At 40.8% G+C, this 18,202-nt stretch overlaps 1 protein-coding gene across 1 annotated transcript in view; it reads left to right on the top strand.

Annotated features, from left to right (window-relative positions):
- The window catches only part of NHSL1 (NHS like 1), a 173,458-nt gene that overhangs the window by 127,587 nt on the left and 27,669 nt on the right, over positions 1 to 18,202 (top strand). The window contains exon 3 of the mRNA XM_058802079.1: positions 14,286 to 14,413. Coding sequence (XP_058658062.1) covers positions 14,286 to 14,413 — 128 coding nt within the window. The remainder of the gene's footprint in view (positions 1 to 14,285; positions 14,414 to 18,202) is intronic.

Here is an 18,202-nt window from a genome sequence, read left to right as displayed (position 1 = left end):
CTTTAATAGGTAGAAAGGAATTATGTGACTGTAAGGCAGAAGAACTTGAAGTAGTGTTATGAGCAGCACCATTGGGCTAGCATGGGGACTTCAGTTCTGCATGTCTTGGCCTTATGACAAAGCTTGCAGTTTGCCATCCTTTTGGTGTTTCACATTCTTTGGCTGAGGTAAACCTGGAGCAGTAGGACAGCTGTGTGTGACCTGCATGCTGTATGGGTGGTGGGGAAAGAATGACACTGGATGACAAAATGCGCTGTATTCTGTGCAGAAAGTGGGATGAATCGCTTTTGTCTCCAAAAAACAGTGACAGCAAAGGGAAACTGGGAAGAAGTAGAACTAAAGCAAATATAGTTATTGCTTTATGCTAAGTCAGAAGTTAAGCAGTAGGCATGTACAGCCGTGGAGACGTATGAGGGCAAAGGTATTTAATACAGCCCCGCCCCCTGCATAAATTTTGGGGGTTATGAAATAGTTTAAAGTTTTTAAGAATAGGTCAGACAAACACTACTCAAAAGTCATTGTGTATATTTAATACTATCTTTAGAGGAGGTTGGGAAGGAAGAAAGAACCTCTGGTGGTCCCCTTGAACCTGATAACGAAGTCATGAGGACTGAGTTAGCAGCTGTTGTTCAGACCATCAAAAGACAGATTTGAAAGCTTTCCAGTCCTGTTCTTGTTCACATTATGACAGCTGATGTTGTTGGTAGATAGCAGCTATAGCAGCTTGATTGAACACTATTTATTTATTTCTACACACGTGGCTCCCCTGTAAATGGAAAAGGAAGTAGAAAACTTAGGTAACAAATCTTAATTTACATGTAGAGCACATTTAAATCACCTGTCAAATATCAAGTGTATAAAATCTTTCAAAATAATTCAAGCAAAGTATTTCTATCAAGGTGTTTTCACCCATCTAATAGTAACCAGATGGAATCCTGGCTAGCTTTTAAGACAGTGCAAGGGCAAACTGTTTGTTCTGGTACAATTTTCATAGCAAATTCTTTACAGTGTGGACCCAATAAAAAAACTATGGAAATAAATAAGAAGCTGTCTGTTACTTAGAATAAACTTCTAAGTACCACTTAAGAAGTAGAAGCTAATGTTGCTACTTAAATGGGTTCAAGGATAAAAAGTTAGAGATATTAAATAATTAGTATTTAAAGTGTCTTGAAAAAATTAAGTACACCGTGTGCTGATCTCTGCATACTTTTTTGTGAAGCAGTGTTATTTTTGTAGGAGGGAAAGATCTTGATTAATTTTTGTGCAGCTGATTGTTTTACTTTGTATATTATATATTGGTATGTTCCCTGCTTATCAACACTATGGAAATGGATGCTGTATGTGACAGTAGATGTTGCATAGGGAGGTATTTTAGGTTTTTACCTATGAACTAGGCTTTTATCCTTTTGAAATTAAGGGGAAATAATTGTGCTTTTTTAAATACTTGCTTTAAAGGAAACTGTGCTTTTCCTTTATGAAGCTACTTTCAAGTATAAGTGGTGAGATCTTTCATTCAAATGTGCTCATAACTGAGGTAAAGCTATTTGAGGCATGCAGGTGCTCTGCTGCCCTCTGAAGTTTTAAAATGCAGTATTGTCCAGTAACCTGTATTAGAAAATGAAGTGCCTGGAACCTGGAACGTTCGTGAGGCTAGTCTGTCTATTCTTGAGACATATAACCTATATGTAACCTATATTGAAATTTAGAGTTGTTATTGACTAAAACCAATGGCTTGATATATTAAACCCAGGCTGTGTTACTTCATTTTAAATGCAAGGTCTCTGTGGATTAATGTGATGGCTTCAGCTGCACTTCAGTCATGATACCATTGCAATTTGATTTAAATGTTTAGAAAATGATGTGGTTCTTGGGTTGTGGTAATAGATACAGTATTTCTTCTTAGTGTTTTGTTTGCATTGGATAAAGCAGACCCTCATATTCTTTGGGGAAGGAGGCAGGACCTTGGAGTGCCTGCTGAAGCAAAAGGAGTGACATGTACCATGCAAGATGTGTGTTTTCTTACCCTCAGGGCCAAGGCTGCTCTGGCTGGCCTTTCCTGAAACCCTGTCCTATATGGCCTCTTCTTAAAGCTTTCACAGGCACTTCATGAAAGGTGTTTCCCAAAATACAGATGTTCAGATAGAAACAAAAAGGTATTAACCACTGAGGAGTCTTAATGTGAGTCTGTGCTTTGTGTCCCTGTTGTGTCCTAGGAAGTCATGAAAACAGGAGGTGGAGACGACAGATGGGAAGGAAGAGCTGAGGCTCTGCATGGGGCCAGGATCCTCAAATCAATCCTGTTCCCTTGCTGTGTGCTCTGCTCCAAGGCTGAGGGACTACGAGCCTTGGCTAGTCTCACGTTGCTAATGTCTGCTGAGTGTCTGGACTAGCACTGAGGGTGTGGTCTGGGCAGTAGCAGAGCTTGTGGGTTTGATGTTGTTCAGAGTGGCATTGTTTCTTAAGAAGGCTGTTATCTGGCATTGTTTCTTAAGGCAGGCTGTTGTGCTGAAGGGCCCAGTGCCACATACTGCAGTGTTCTTGGTCCATAAGGCTGAGAGGCTCAGTGGGTAGGGGAGCACTGTAAAACAGCTCCCATCCCTGCATTGACAGATCTGGCTCCTTGCATGGTCCTGTTTGAGGAACCAGTATCTGAGCAAGTCTCTGAAGTACAGTGGTCTTCAGCTGGGAGCACAGATGGAACAGCTGCAGTACATAGCAGTGACACAAATATTTGGCAGTAAAAGTAAATTGAGACTAATCCTCATTTTGTGGAGTGTGTTAGACTCTAAAATTGACCAGCAATAAGGCATGAAGCATGAAGATGGGGAGGAGATGCAGCACTATTCTAAGTGTTGCTTTATTTAACTGCTTGGGGTGTATTTTAGATGAGCCTGTTTACCTTCTGAGCAGGTTTGTGAAATCAACAGTGTGTTACAGGTGGAGGTGCAGTGTCCTAAAAGGAAAGCCTAAAGTTTAATCTGGAATGCATTGGCCTGGGATAATATTTCAAGCTATGATGAAGAGAAGGAAGAGAAAAAAGAATTCTTACCATGTACCTGAACTCTTAGTTTATGTTATTTTTGAACTATTCTAAATTGTCCCTCAAATGTGGATATATGTCAGTTGTAGTGATGGGAACCAGAGCAGGGCATGTATAGTGGAATTTCCAAGAGGCACTTCTCTTCCAGTTCTGCAATTAGCAATGTAGAGCACTTTTGATTAAAAAAAAAAAAAAAAAAAGTGGGGGAGTACAGTCTCCACTGCTGTGTGTTGTCATTTTTTCATGAGGTGGGAGATGACAGGCATAAAGGGCGGGGATGGAATAACTGTACTGATGTTAAAGGTCAGACACAGCTAGACTGAAATGATACCAGGCTGTTAGGAGATACCCATCTCCTGAAGAGAGTTGTGGGCACTCTCTGCACTGTTGAAGTTGCAGATGAGGGCAGTGTCTTGTCACACACTCGCTGGTCCCTGCCCAGACTGGTTGTCCATTCTAGCAGATAACAAGGTGTCAGATATGTACTGAGGAAGGTGTTGCTGTAAGTAGTGGGAGCAGTCCACACGCTGACTTTCATACCCCTTTTCAGTCTGTAGCTGCTGAAAGTTCCTGCACAACTGCCTGTGCTTTGTGCCCTCCCCCCAGGGTAATTGTGTTGATTCAGGCTACGTACGTAATATAGGGCTCGTTGTTCCAGTGCCTGCGATGATTCATTTATTATCTCATCTTCTGAAGAGCTGGATTTGGCTGACTCTGGCTTCTGTTTAGCTTTGTTGGCCAAATTCAAGGAATGTATTTAAGCAGCAGTGATTGAAACACTTGATTTGTTTTCCAGAAGACATCTGGTTAGCATTGTCAAATAAAACAGGATTTAAGTAGTTAGTCATAAAGCCTCTATTATGTCTTTCTTCAAGACCCTCCAGACAGGTATGTATTTAGCCTTTGTTTCCTCAGTGCATCTGGCAGATCACTGTTCAGATGAGCAATATTAGGGTCAGACCTACTAGTCGATAATCCTCCTGAGAAGATTATGGACTTAAAATAATCTTATGTTTCATTAAAGAGCTGCAAAATAAGGAGAAACCATTTCATATTGATAATAGCTCTGGTTCAGGTTCAGAGAGATGTCAAGATGCAAACTCCCTACCAGCTGGAAACCTTAATGAAGTAAAAGGCCATTAAAGGCTAGGAGTAGACCATATGTTCCTGAAAGGCCGTGGAGCTATAAAATCAAAAAATAGAAATCAACCTATTTTTCATTATTTTGGTTTCAATTGTCAAGTCACTATCAGAGCTTCTGCTCATGTATCCTGCTTTTTTTACTGTTACTGAATTAATTCACCCTACATCTGTTGATGGTTTTGGCCAAGTTCCATACTCCAGCTGCCCTTTCTAATAAGGAATTTCAAAAAGGAAACACTCAAATGAGACAAAACAGAATTTGACCAAGAGGCTGCACTGCATGTGTGTGAAAGCTGGTCTTGTGCTGCAAAGTTGAACTACTTGGAAGCATCTAGGTGGCCTATTTTTAGGTTTAGTTTATATAGTGCAGTGCTGAGTGTAGAAACATAAAGAGTGGTTATATGTAGATTGATTGCATGATACACATGAGGAGTGAAAGCAATTCCAGTGAAAGGGCTTAAAGAAGATAATATTTCTTTCAAAATAATACTGGGTTTTTTCCTAAACTAGATGAATGTTTTTCTTTAGGCAACTATACCTGACGGATTATTGAACCCATTTCAGATCCATGCCTTTAGTAAAAAGAATAAATTGAAACTGTTAACTCTCTGTAGCAGGTATTTGAATACTAGGTAAAGTGACTTCCATCACAAGGAATATTGAACTTTCAGTTGATTTCCTTTTTGCTTTTCTTCCTCCTTACTCTCTTAGATTTAGGATGTTATGTGCTTGTTGCCAGCATTTGAGATAGCTTTAAATTTAAAATGTCCTAGGAGGAAGAGCAGTGAAAAATCCCTTCATATTTTTACATTAACTGTGTTCAGTTGTCTAAGAAACAGCAAATATTCATTAAAAACACTAGAGAAAAAGCAGGGAGTGTTATTTTAATGCAAGCATCAAAGATAGAAAAGGAAGCAAATACACTGTTATACTTAAGACATCTTGTCACCACTAAATGCAGTCGTATAAGGCACTTGCAAAAATTCAAATTAACTTGAGACAAACAGTGATAGTTATTTTGAGCACTCCCTAGTGACAGCTTGTTAACAAATATAATTTGCATTGGCTGTTGCATTTGGTGCCATTAGAAAGGTTTTCTCTATCGCTAAATCATGCAGATCACCTGGGGAATTAAAGGTTGGTATTAAATGTATTTGTTTTTTTAAAACTCCAAGAAAGAAGGGAAAGATCAATGTGTTTGCATTAACTTGACCCTGTTAACAGTATTTTGACATTTAAGAGTTCCTTTTAATATGGGTCCTTCTTAAACACTTGCATCTGATTTGGACCCTTGAAAATAAATCTGTGAGATTGCTTTCCTGTAATGTTGCACTTCCTTGCCCCATCTTTGTGCTGCTTTAAGTGTCTGCACAGCTGAGCCCTGAAGCTGCTTGGAAGGGTGGGATTCCCAGCCCAACTGGCCTCCAGTTACATGGCAGGACATGCTTCCCAACATTTGTGTGTGTAGGGGGGAAATAGACCTAACATAAATACATTTGTTCACTTTCAGTAATACTTCTTTGAAGTCACCATGCCACATTGTTCTCTGTCACAGTCCAGCAGCCCTGTGTTAGCATTACCTTCATCCCACTGGAGCCCAAGAGATCTTTGATTCTGGTATCTCTGGACGGCATCTGACCTTAAAAGCTACCTGTGTGGCTGGGCATAGCTACTTATTAATGAGAGAGAATATGCAAAATAGTCTTTTAAAAAGTCTCAGGGACCTTTCAAGTTCTTACTCATCAAGTGAGACATCCTTGAAGAAAACGAAATTTTGCTGGTGATCTTTGTTTGTTTTGCCACTTGCCACTTTAAATGGTGCTTGTGGTAGAAATATGTTGGTACCGGTGTTCACTGTCTCTGGATTTTTCTTGGGCTTTTCTGTATGTACTGATAAAAGATATAGAAATACCAGTATAAAACTGCATTCTGGGGTAAGGGATGGGAATAATAAGGAAGTTGGCTGGGTTGGCAAAGGCTGGTACTAGCCAGAGCACCTAATTGAGCTGTTGAGCAGGAGTTTTTTCAGCTGCGTGGCAACAGTACTCCATCTGTTGAAATCCCTGACTCCTTTAACTGGGAGTCTGAACAAAATATGGTGCACTGGATATATCACAGCTGAAGTTCATGAACTTGCTTTGCAGTCAGCATTGGTTACAGTTCAGTGGTTGCACAAGTGCATCATTGCTGTGGCTTTACAACATATTTTGAAGCTTTGATATGGAAGCAGTCTCTGTGATAGTCAAAGTTCTGCAGATGATATGGGGATTTATACATTTAAAGAAAATGGGACATGATCCAAGCTGAGTGTATTTTTGGGAGGAATGTGAAGTGGTAGAGGCAAGCTGTCTGCTGCATATTTAGATCCAGAGACAAAAATAGGTGCTGTATTGGAGTTAAATTGAGCTGCTTTTTTTGAAGTCATGTTTAACTTGAGATATTTGTGAGAAACAAGATTGCCTTTGTACAGCTGAGCTTTTATATAGCCTGTCTCATCTACACACAGAGAACTCTGCATTCTTAACCCCAGTTTACAAATGAGGGAACCATAAAGAGGCACAGAGTGAAAGGTAGTAATTTCAGTTAGATTTACTAACCAAAGAAACCTTTGAACTAGGGTGTCTGTTTTAATTATAGTCCCAGGCATAATAATTCTCAACAAGCTCTTTATCTTGGAAAGTTACCTCCCTGAAATTCCCCAGTTAACTGCATAGTCAGGTGTTACCTTGGTTTTATCCACGTCTTACCACAGTGCTGTGAGCAGGCAGAGAGGCAGCCATGCCTTTTGAAGAGGTCCTGGTTCAGTGCTCAGAGTGTGTGTTGGTACTTAGCCCCAGACCATATGACAGCCCCAAACAAAGCACAACTCTGGCTTCTACAGGGGACAATCTTTTGCGTAGTGTTCTGAGAACACCATTAGGAAGCTGAGATTTAGCCTGTGCCCACCTCATCTGTAAAAAACTTAAATTTGTATCTAAATGAAAAATACTTTTAACTTGCAAAAGCACATCATCCACAGAACCCTGTTAGGTTCTCTTGCCCCTCATGAGAAGGCCTTGCAGCACTGGACCCAGCCCCAGCCATTACTGGCGTGGTGATGATGAGAGTTACAAGTTCTTCCTTAGTTGGATTTATCCTGAGTGCCTTTCTGTGTATTCCTGTGCTGCAGGCAGTGTGTACATACCTGTTTGGGCTCTGAATTTAGGAGGCACATACATGAAATTGAGATCATGCCCTGTCTGACTGCAGGAAGGAAGTCTTTGCCTGGATCTAACCCAACATGATTTGCTCAGATGCAGCAATGCCAGCTCAGAAATCCTGGTCTTCAACACCCACACCTGTCTGTCACAAGCCCACCAGATCTTAGTTGTCTCAACTCAACTGGAAAAACAAATTCAAAGTCTCTAGCAAGTAAATTTATATGCTGTTACTTCCCAGTGGTGAAAGTAATTTCTTTTAAAACCAAAAATATTGATACTTTGATTATTAAAGTGCAGTGTCACCTGTAAAGTAAGAGGTAATTTTGAACAGTTTGAGTTTACAAGACAAATGTATACTGTACCGCAGTCTGTCTGGTTTTAGGTGAAATTTTGAAAAGCTACTTGTAAGACAGTGTTTGTAGTCGTGACTGAGGAGGAACATGGTTTGGGGATATTTACAGAAGAAGTTAACTACAGTGTTTGAAGACTGAAAAAAAAAAAAAAGGTTTCTGGTCCTGGGGAGTAGAGTGGTTTTCCAGTGATATGTGCAAAGAATGGATAAATGTGTTTTAATATACTAGTCAGCAGATTTATTTCTCTGGTTGACAATTTAGCTGACTTGAGCAGTTAATAGCCTCTCCGTAGTAAGAAAAAGAAAAAAAAAAAAAGAAAAATACAAGTTCCAACATGAAAGGCTCTGCCAAGAAGTCACTCAGACTTCAGCTGAGATAGTTTTTCAAGCATGCAGATGAAGCTGTCAGCTTGTCACATGTCCCTTCTTGCTGACAAGGAGACAGCAAGAGGTGATATAAAAGTAATTGATGTGTGTGCTGGTCTTTCCCCTTTCTACATTTGTACCTGGGAGTTTTTGTTTCAGCAGCTAAGCCAGGCAGGCAGCCCATCTGCTCCTGGTCCGACTTACATGTTATTTTAATCTCCTTGGACTTTAGCAGTTAGTCTTGAGTTCCAGGTCCTGTTCTTGCATACAGGGCAAATTTAGATGTTTCCAGGATATAATTTTCCTGTCTTTTTATTGCTTGACCCATGCAATTGGATGGGAAGTTGTTCCAAATTAATTGGAGCTATTAAGATGTCTGAATAACTTTGATGCCAAGTTTCTAAGTTGATACTAGTCAATATCATGGTACTTTAATTCTTTAGCTAGTACCTTTGCTGATTACTAATAAATATTTAAAAATGTGGATTTTAGTTTTTTAATTTTAGCCTCTTCAATATATGCTTGTGAGAGTGTGCCTGAGTGTGTACACGTGGATGTAGACAGCTACAGAGCTTAAGGCCTGATCCTGCAACAGTCATGTGAGCAGTGTTTGCTTACAGGAGTAATCAGAGTAATCCCATTAGGGCTAATTTAATGAGTGATGGCTGCACTTTCCGGCCTGAGACGTGAAGGACTGGTCCAGAATGGTGGCATAAATCTGTGGCTCTGTGCTCTTGCTGGGGCTTTGCCTTCGGGAGAGGTCTCAGGCTCAGACGGGCTCTAGCTGTGGAAGCCAGCACCTGGAGGCTTTTCTCCCTGCAGACAGCTACATATGGGGCACACTAACACTGACAGGCAAAATAATTGTTTTAGGAAGAGGCTTGTTATAAATAACACTTTTGCACAGTTCATTTACAGTAAAAAAATACAAACCACAACTTCTGAAAAGAACTGAATCCATGTCGCTCTGACCAGTTCTGCTTCTGACAGGGTAATGCATTTTCCTTCATAAAAACTTCAAGATATGGCAACAAGTTTTATGGCTAGGAAGCTCAGCAGGTACAAAATGTTACCCAGGTTGGTTAAAGGAGAGGAGAAGAGCCTGTGCATCCGGTCCCCTCCCAGCAAACCCAGCCTTCCATCTGTCGTGGCACGGTGTGGCGTGTAGGTCTGACAAGGTAAACGTTAATCCTGCTTTACCATGGTAATTCCATGTCAGACGAATTACTGATGTATCAGTGCTGTGCCTTCTGTTCACTCCCGTGATTGTGCCTCAAATTATCATGCGAGAATATGATTTCAGTTGTTGGGAAAGCAGGAAATTGCCTCTGTGTTTGAGACTTGTGTGTGTTGCCAACTCAGGGGTGCATATGAGTTCCTTGTATGTAATAGAGAGGGCTGGGCTGAGAGGCCTCAGAGGTAATTTCATACCCTTGGCCTGACAATCTGTCACAAAGGCCGTAAGCTTTTATATGGAGAGGTGGAGTTATTCACAACAGTGCTGAATTCTGTGCCATGGCTCGAAGCTCTGGTGCAGAATTGCATATGGCTGGTTGAGCCTTTGCTCTCGGTTTGCTGCTGCAGGTACCTGCCTGTTCCCCAGCTTCTTTAGCAGGGTGGAAGAGAGCAGAAATGAGTGATGCACAGGACATGTCCCCAGCATGCTTCTGTCTGATGCCAAGATTTGGCAAAGGCTGCAGTACTGCAATCCTAAGGAAATATATGAGTATTTGAGTATATAGCAGAGACTTGGGCATGATTGTATTGGGCACTGACAGCTTTAACACATTTGCTTTGGTTGTGTCTCCCAAAGCCTGTTCTAATAACTGTGGAAATGATGAAGGGGCCCTTAAAAGGGCTTCATCTGCATTTCCCACGTACTTTCTTCACGCTTAACTAAAACCACCCTCTGAACAGCAAAACATAAGGAAAAATTTCAGGAAATATTTAATTTTTTAGGCAGGGTTTCACTTGTACCACATAAGTGGAAAGAAATTATTATAGAATCTAATGACAGTAGTTTTTGAGCAGTACTTCTAATACAGAGGAGGTTCCAAAATTTAATGTATCACTAGTATAGAAGAAAAACAAGAACAAATGTATGGTTTCACCTAGCCAGAAAAGCACTTGCAGGGTAGCAGAAGGTGACAGGCAGTATCCCTGTGCACTTTGCCTCAGAAGCAATTGGTCAGGAGATGAAGGAGAGGGAAGTAGCTTCAGACTTTTGAATTCTGGCAGTACCCAGTGCAGCCACCAATTGCAATTGCCAACGCACTAACACTTTCCTGATTTTCCTGGAATTAATGTTTGTGTAAGCAAAATTGGTTCATCTGGGGCATAATCATATTGTTGCACTTTTCAGATCAGATTTATGTGAAAATGATGACTTGCAGCTTGCCTGCAGCATGTGCTGCAGATCTGGGCTGGTAAGCACACCCTCAGGAGCAGATGTTTGTGTCCTGCCTGATGCAGCGTCCTGGGGTTCCACCTGGCAGTTCTTTGGTGGAAATACGGAAAAGCTGTGCATGGTTTTGAAATGTTGTATAATGTGGGAAATTATACAAGAGAGTGTATGTCCCTGATTCAACTGGTGCTACTGTATTGTCATTCTTTAAAATTAAGATTTTTAATAACTGGAACTGGCTGGATCCTTCTGTTACCTTGTCAGCTTCAGTATGGACATCTCTGAAATAACATGCATAACCGTAAGAACTTTTTCACTTAGTATATAGTGCTCTTCTCTAATTGGGGCTTTCAGACTAGCACAACGTGTTTTTCCTTTGGGAAGAAGGGAGGCTTTCCAAGAGTAAGTATCTGGAGTGTCTCCTAGAGTAAGTATGTCTAGCTTCTTAATTAATTTTTTTTTTTTTTACAAAAATAAAACCCCTATATCTGAAAAATGTGAACCTCATTAATTACAGAACACTGTGTGCACCTCTAGTAAGAGTAAGGAGATGGAGGGGAGGAGCCTCTAGCTGGAACAGTTTTTAGACAGCAGTTGCCCCCCTTGGTTTGGCAGCATGATACCTTCATTCAGGTGCAATGTGTGACCTTGTGTTGTGCTTGTAGGCTGTTGCACCATGCAGTAAAACATGTCTGCCTAAAGCCTCTGGTGAGATTTGTTTGCCTTGGGTGCCATCCACAGTGTGTTTCCTGCTGTGCTGCAATATGTACAGTTACAGAACATAAAAAGCTGTTCTTGGGGACAAACCACCTTTTTCTTGGTTGCACCTAGCAGTTTTTGGCAATTTTGACTTCATCCGCAATAACTTCTAAGTTACGTGGATTTTGTGTTGGGGACCGTGGGAGGTTGTGAGCTTGATAAGCTGACAGGTTGTTATTGATAGTCTACTTGAGCTTCTGATGGAATTGAATCTTCAGCATTGATTTCCTTAAGTTTTTGGAGCTTTTCTGGGCTTCATGAGGTGCACTACTCATCATCTTCATCTTCTTGGCTAGGAAAATAAATAAGGTCAAACAATTAATATTAGAGCATTCATCTGTCACGCTCCAGAGGAGCCTGTCACCTCCATAAGAGTCCTGTGACAACTGTGACTCCATGGGAAGCCCACACTGAAGCAGGCTCCTGACAGGCCCTGAGAATCCATGGATAGAGAAGCCCAAGCAATAGCAGATCTGCTGGCAGGACTTCTGACCCACAGTAGGGAACCCCCACTGAAGCAGACTGTTCCTGAAGGACTGCACCCGTGGGAGAACCACTGCTGGAGCACTTTGTGAAGAATTGTAGCTCATGGGAAGGGTTCATATTGGAGAGTTTTTAGAGGACTGTCTCCCAAGGAAGGAACTCCACACTGAAGCAGGGGAATGACCTCCCTGAGGAGGAGGTAGCAGCAGGAACAACATGATCAACTGACCATAACCCTCATTCTCCATCTCCCTGCGCTGCTGAGTGCCGAGGAGGTAGACAGTTGGGAATAAAGTTAAGCCTGGGAATGAGGGGAGGAGTGGGTGGAGTTTGTTTTTTAGGATTTGCTTTACTTCTCATTAGCATGCTTTTATTTTGATTGGTAATAAATTCAACCAAGTCTCCTAAATCAAGACTGTTTTGCCTGTGGTTTTAACTGGTGAGTGATCTCTCCCTGTCCTTTTCTCAGTTCATGAGCCTTTTGTTATATTTTCTCTCTCCTGCCCAGCTCTCTTCAGAGGAAGAGAGTGATAGAGCAGCTTTGGTGGGCATCTAGCCCAGGTCAGACCACCACAGGATTTTTTTGGGGGTGTGCCATGATGTCTGATGTTGGAGAGTGTCAGGAGTGGCCAGCAAAGACTCTAAGCCTCAGTCCAAAAATGGGAGGAAAAATAATGGCCTTCTTGCACACCCCCTTAGGTTGTATTCATGTTTGTTGGCAGTGATTGATGATTCCTCTAAAGGTAAAAGTTGCAGTGCCTAAGCTGACAACTTTGCGTGTTAACCATGCTACAAGTTGATGCGAGTCTTTGGACTGTCTTGCTCTGCCACAGTTCGTTTAGCCTGTTCATTTGTAGCTGAAACCAACAAACAACCCATCAGGGTGCTCACATCTGTGAGTGTTATGTGCTGGATCTGGCTGGATCCAGTACCAAATTTGGAACGGCGGTGGAGGAATTTGCTTTGCTGTGGTTGCTGACAGTCATTTTTCAGCCCCCCCCTGAAGTACAGCAACAGTTGGCCAGATGTGCACAATGTCAGCATGCTCACACATGTGGAATGGGTAAACTGGGTTTCCAGGCCTCTGATCTTCAGATACAGCTCTTGATTTGGATCTCAAAACCCACACTGCTGCTGGTCCTTGAATGGAGAGAGAAGAAAAGGTTCCTGTCATACTGCCCTTTTGGACACACTAGAGATAATAGGCAAGGACATATGTCCTGCACCAATGGAAGTGGCTGGTTGTCAGTGTAAGCTTGCCTCCTCAGTGTCCATGTGCAGATACAGGAGAGTCCTTATTGATTAAATCCTCACAGATCTGTGGTTCCTGTAGATCAGTTAACCTGTCAGCACAAATCCTCCAGACCTTGGTGTCAGAAGCATCTGGGCATAACAGAGGTCATGTATGCTGGACATGCACATTGTAAGTCCACCTAATCATTTGCCAGGTAAAAGCCTCTCTAAAACCTTGCCCTTGGTATAAGCACTGCATCTTTTCTATTTTAAGGAGTATTCAGAAGATCAGGATAGGCAGACAGATAATATAATCACAGAAGGGCCTTCTCCAGCAAGTGATGATAGAAGTGCTTTGCGTGGTGATAGTGCCTGTGTATTGTGCAGAAATTTCACTTCCTTAAATGGAAATACACCAAATACTTAATTTTTCTCTTGTTTCCATCATCTTTCAGCAGATTCAGATATCTGTCTTTGAAAGTGTAAAGCTAACTGGTCGAATGAGTTTGGTTGCTGCATCTTGAACATTTAATTTTTCCTTATGCTCTGGCGTCTGTTATTCTTTAGCACAATCACGCTGAATATCAATTAGGAGACAGGAGGATGATTGTGGAAAACTTGGTGAGGGGGATGCTATGCTGACTGGAATTTTGGCTATTGTGAGTGGGGCTGCATGTCTGCTCTGAACACTTTATGAACTTTAGAAACTCTGTAGTATTAAACTACATGTGCTCTGCAGCAACACAAAATTTTGAGATCCCTGTGATTTGCATTCCTTTCTCCAAAATAATAGTAAATGGTCTCTTCCACAGACAGGAAGACAAGACAAGTGGTCAGTGCCAAAGTTATTTAGCAGATGGTGCTTGAGTAGTGAGCAACATCATCATCATTTCAAGTGTAAGGCATATAATAGATGTCTACCGGCCCGGCAAATGAGACCCCTGGAGTTACTCTCATGTATCCATCTCCCATCCTGCAAGATGCTGCCATCTGTCAAGACACCGAGCCAGGCCTCACTTAAATAAATAAAGAAATCTCTTTCCCCCTTCTTTCCAAAGCACTTGCCGTTGCCCGGGTTAATACGCTCTGTGTGGGCTTACGTATGTCACATATGTGAGAGAGGAGGAAACATAGATACAAATATGAGGGACGCGCCCTTGGGTTCTGTCACTTGGGGCAGGCAATGTTAATGCATGGTACACATTTTCAGAAGAACATTGAGTACTTAAATGCCATTGAACACCAAGCATAAGCAGTAATGGCTCTTGCCATGATTGAACCTCCTGTTTCTCTTCCTTTTGGCAGAGTGTGACAAGCTGCGGCGGGATGGCTACCGGAGCTCGCAGTATTACTCTCAGGGCCCCACCTTCTCCTCGTCCTCCAGTGCAATCTGTGGAAGTTACCAGGATGATTATGAAGAAATCGAACAAAAGGTAATGGTGGGGGGAAAAGCACTGGAAAAAATACTTGTGTGGTGCAGGGTAATTGCCTGCCATAACACTGTTCAACTAAGGCAGGATTTTTAGAGGATCACAAAGATGTTTATTTCTTTGAATTGCCGTGACAGTAGTTAATCTGAATTTCATAGTGTCTTAAAACTCCCATTTTTACCCATGCAGTGATACACAGCTCCCACTGGCATGTTCAGAGTGTGAAAGAAGGGGTTTGGTAATGTTCTGGAGGGAAGACCCCAGCAAGGGTAGCTGCTAAATTGCAGGAAGAGCTATTCAGCAGCCATCAGCATACTTGAATTGTAACTTGGATAGGTGCACACTTTGAATTGCTAATGGAGGTGGTTATTCAGTTAGGTAGGGGTTTTGTCCTAATGCATCACAACTGTTTAGTAAAGGCATCCAGAAAATGAAGATTGTCCAGTAAGTTGGGTTTATTGCCTTTCTTTCAGTTTACTTCATGATTTTCTTGCTTATATCCCCACATCTCAACTCTTAGAATCTAGAAATAAATAAAATAAAGAGAAGGAACAGTTGATCACAAGTTTTAAGAAAGTTATGAAGCCATATTGCTTTGTACATGAATTTATATGGATTTCAATTACAGAATTCCTAAGTTGTGTTACTGTTCTGAAGAAGAAAAGTTCTGCTCTCCTGCCTTTGTCTGTTATGCCTGTAGGCTCTGAAGGAAAAGCTGACTGTGGTGTAGTGGTTTAGGATGTTACTGCTGGGGTGTGTGCCTGCCTAAAACTGAAATGCCAGAGCTCCTAGCATTTTCAAGAGAGATATTCTAGAATACGTTGCCAAAAACAGCTCTTGCTTCGAGAGTGGGAGGATATCCTTGTTTGTAACAGAGTTTAATTTCTTTGAATTGTTACTAAACCATATGTCCCTGTGGTAACATGGACCAAATAACTTTTATCAACAAAATGTGCAGACCCTGAGAATGCACTTTAGTAGATACAGTGTTTTTGAGTTTTATCCTCCGTGGGTTTTAGTCACATAATAAGAGGTATTGTGGAATATGTAGAGTCTCTTGTCCAGGTGGTGATTGCATTTTATCTGGTATTGGCAGGGAATGTCAGAGCATCTTGTTTAGCTGTGTGTGGTATGTACTGGCAGTGAGCCGAGAATGTAAAGCACATTCATACTGTGGAATACATTATAATGGTAATTTGCAAAACCTTGCTGAGATCACTGGAATTATGATTTCCAATGGGGAAAGTATTAACACCTTGTTTGTTGCTATTAATGTCCTGCACATAAATGCATACATATATGCCATCAGCTTGTCCTGGCCAGTGCTGTGCAGCATAAAACCATCTGCACATGGAAAACTAATGTAACATTTAAAAAATATAAGTACACTTTCCTTTAAACAATTTGCATGAAAGTATATAAGCATGGGTGGGAATTCTTGGAGACTGAGAGCTGTCATCCTTTCTTGGTTAAGGGTTTTTTGAGTGTTAACGTAATGTGTTACTAACAATTTCTATGCATTCTGGAGAAAATTAATGCAACTAAGTATGCTTTAAATATAGGATAGCACTTTCATTTCAAATTGGAATAGGTTCCTTTAAATATTGTAGCTGAAAGGATGATTCAGAGCTGTGGAGAAAGATAGCTGCCAAACTGACAGTCTTGGCTGTTACTGATTATCTCAGAACCTTCGCCTTAACCCTGCCACTCTTATTTCCAGCTCACAAAGACATAAATTTCTTGTAAACTGTAGCGTGATTCTCCATTAATATTGTATAACTTTCTTTTTTGTGGAATTTTTTGACCAATATCTCTGTTTAATTGGCACTTCTTTTTTAAGGCTGTAAATATTTAATCTTTCTTTAGAAGATTTTTTACTTTCTTTAGAATGTTTACCACAACAAATTTCTGACCTTGAATTATTATCCTATTGGTTAAGAGCCAAGTAATTCTAATAAGTCTTATGCCTTGAGGGGGTCATATTTCAGCTGTCAGGAGAGTTCTTCTGTAACAGTGTGGAACTGGGGTCACCAAAAATCCTGTGATTCAAAATGTGAACTCCTTATTGCTAGAGGAAAGCTTTGTTGTCTATTTAAAGCAAAAAAGCCAACATTTAAATTCTGTGCATGCAGTATTTAATAACTGAAATTTGAGAACAGCAAAATAATGATGGGTGGATGAATACCTCTTTACTGTTCATAAACTTCTTGGTTGATATAATTGCCAACTTACAGCAAAAAAGAATGGGTAATATCCCAAAGGAAACCAGCTTTCCCTGTTATTTTTAATCTGCTTCTAAAACTAAAAATCATAGCCAGATATTCTGCTTGTCTGTCCACAGTGGAGACAATATGAAACCACTGTTAGGTGTTGATCCACAAGCATTTTCAGGTTTTGTGGAGGTGGATGTCTGTCAGCAGAGGGTAATAGTCACACCACCAAGTACGTTGGTTCAGCTTAGGAAGTGTCTAACATAAGCAGAACATGTGCTGTTCCAAAGGAAAACCACTAAGGAGAAGCAGGCCCAACTCAAAAATGAGTCCGTTGAATGAGTCAAATGAATGAACAAAATTAGAAAACATAGAAAGCTGGAGTCTCTGAGTGGAAGTTGATATGAAATAAAGTGTTTGGATCTGCCATTTTAATGTTGATTCTTACAAGTTAGATTAATGGAACACAGGCCAAGCTCCAGTGTAGTACTGATCCTAATTGAGTTTGTTGGTGATTAAATTGGTTTACCTGGATTTTACATCTCAATACTGTGACCAGTCTTCTCCTTTCTTGTATCTTACATGCTGCTGTTGGTGACAGAGCTTGGGAGCTATTCTGTCCTTCAGTATTACTCTGTTTTACTAGTGTGAAAGATGTTTTGAAATGTTCATGATCAAATTCCAGTTCTCCTTGTGTTCTGAAATGTATGCATGTGTATATTAACTGTATTTGTCTTTTGTGTGTTTTTTTTTCCTTACTTCTTTTTCTTTCCCTTTTTACCACTCATTCTCTTTGTTTCTTTTTGTCTCACTCAACAGTCTAGTCTGTTAGACTGCATCTCTCAGTCTTGCATTAGCGCCTGCTGTAACTTGGTTCCCTGGAAAAACAAGGTACTTTGCCCACAGGTGGGACCATCCAGCTGCCATATCTGCAGCTTGATGTTACCAGTAGTATTTAGCCTATATGCAGTCTTTTTCTGCTCTTAGCCTTCAGTTGTTACCTGCTGCTTTTTTCTGCTTAGAAAAAAACAAAAACCAATTAAAGAAGAGTCCCATGCCAGGTTTGCTTCTTTTGTGTTCCTCTGTACTCCTTTTTGTCTGCAGTACAGTAATCCTGTATTTGCTTGGTTCACAGAGTTTTTTATTCCCTTTTTTGTCTATTAACATTTGTCTCCTTTGAAACCCTTCCCCAAATCGGCGTTACGTTTTATTTAATTGGCTGCTTCATTGGCTTTTAATTAGCCAAGGAAAAACTCTACTAATTTGGAGGAATGTGTCTTTCTTGAATGATAAATATGAACTACAGAGAATACCTACTGCCAAGCATACAGTATTGCACATATTATTTCTTTATTCCATTTATGAAAATGTTTGTGCACTCAAAACTCATGGTGTTTTTCCCTACATCATGTCATTTGGCTTAGGAACTTTGCTTTGATAGTTATGCTTTGGGTGAAGAAACACTTAACTTCCCTTATTGGAGGACAGGGGGTGTGGGATGGGGTGAGAGTGTATTTTTGCCTCTGTGATCAACTGAACTGTTAGTTATCTCTCCAATTTCTGCACTAAACTGTTCAGTATC

The sequence above is a fragment of the Ammospiza caudacuta genome, chromosome 3 (genome assembly GCF_027887145.1).
Source record: "Ammospiza caudacuta isolate bAmmCau1 chromosome 3, bAmmCau1.pri, whole genome shotgun sequence".
Lineage (NCBI taxonomy): Eukaryota > Metazoa > Chordata > Aves > Passeriformes > Passerellidae > Ammospiza > Ammospiza caudacuta.
This window is presented reverse-complemented; position numbering and strand designations above follow the sequence as displayed.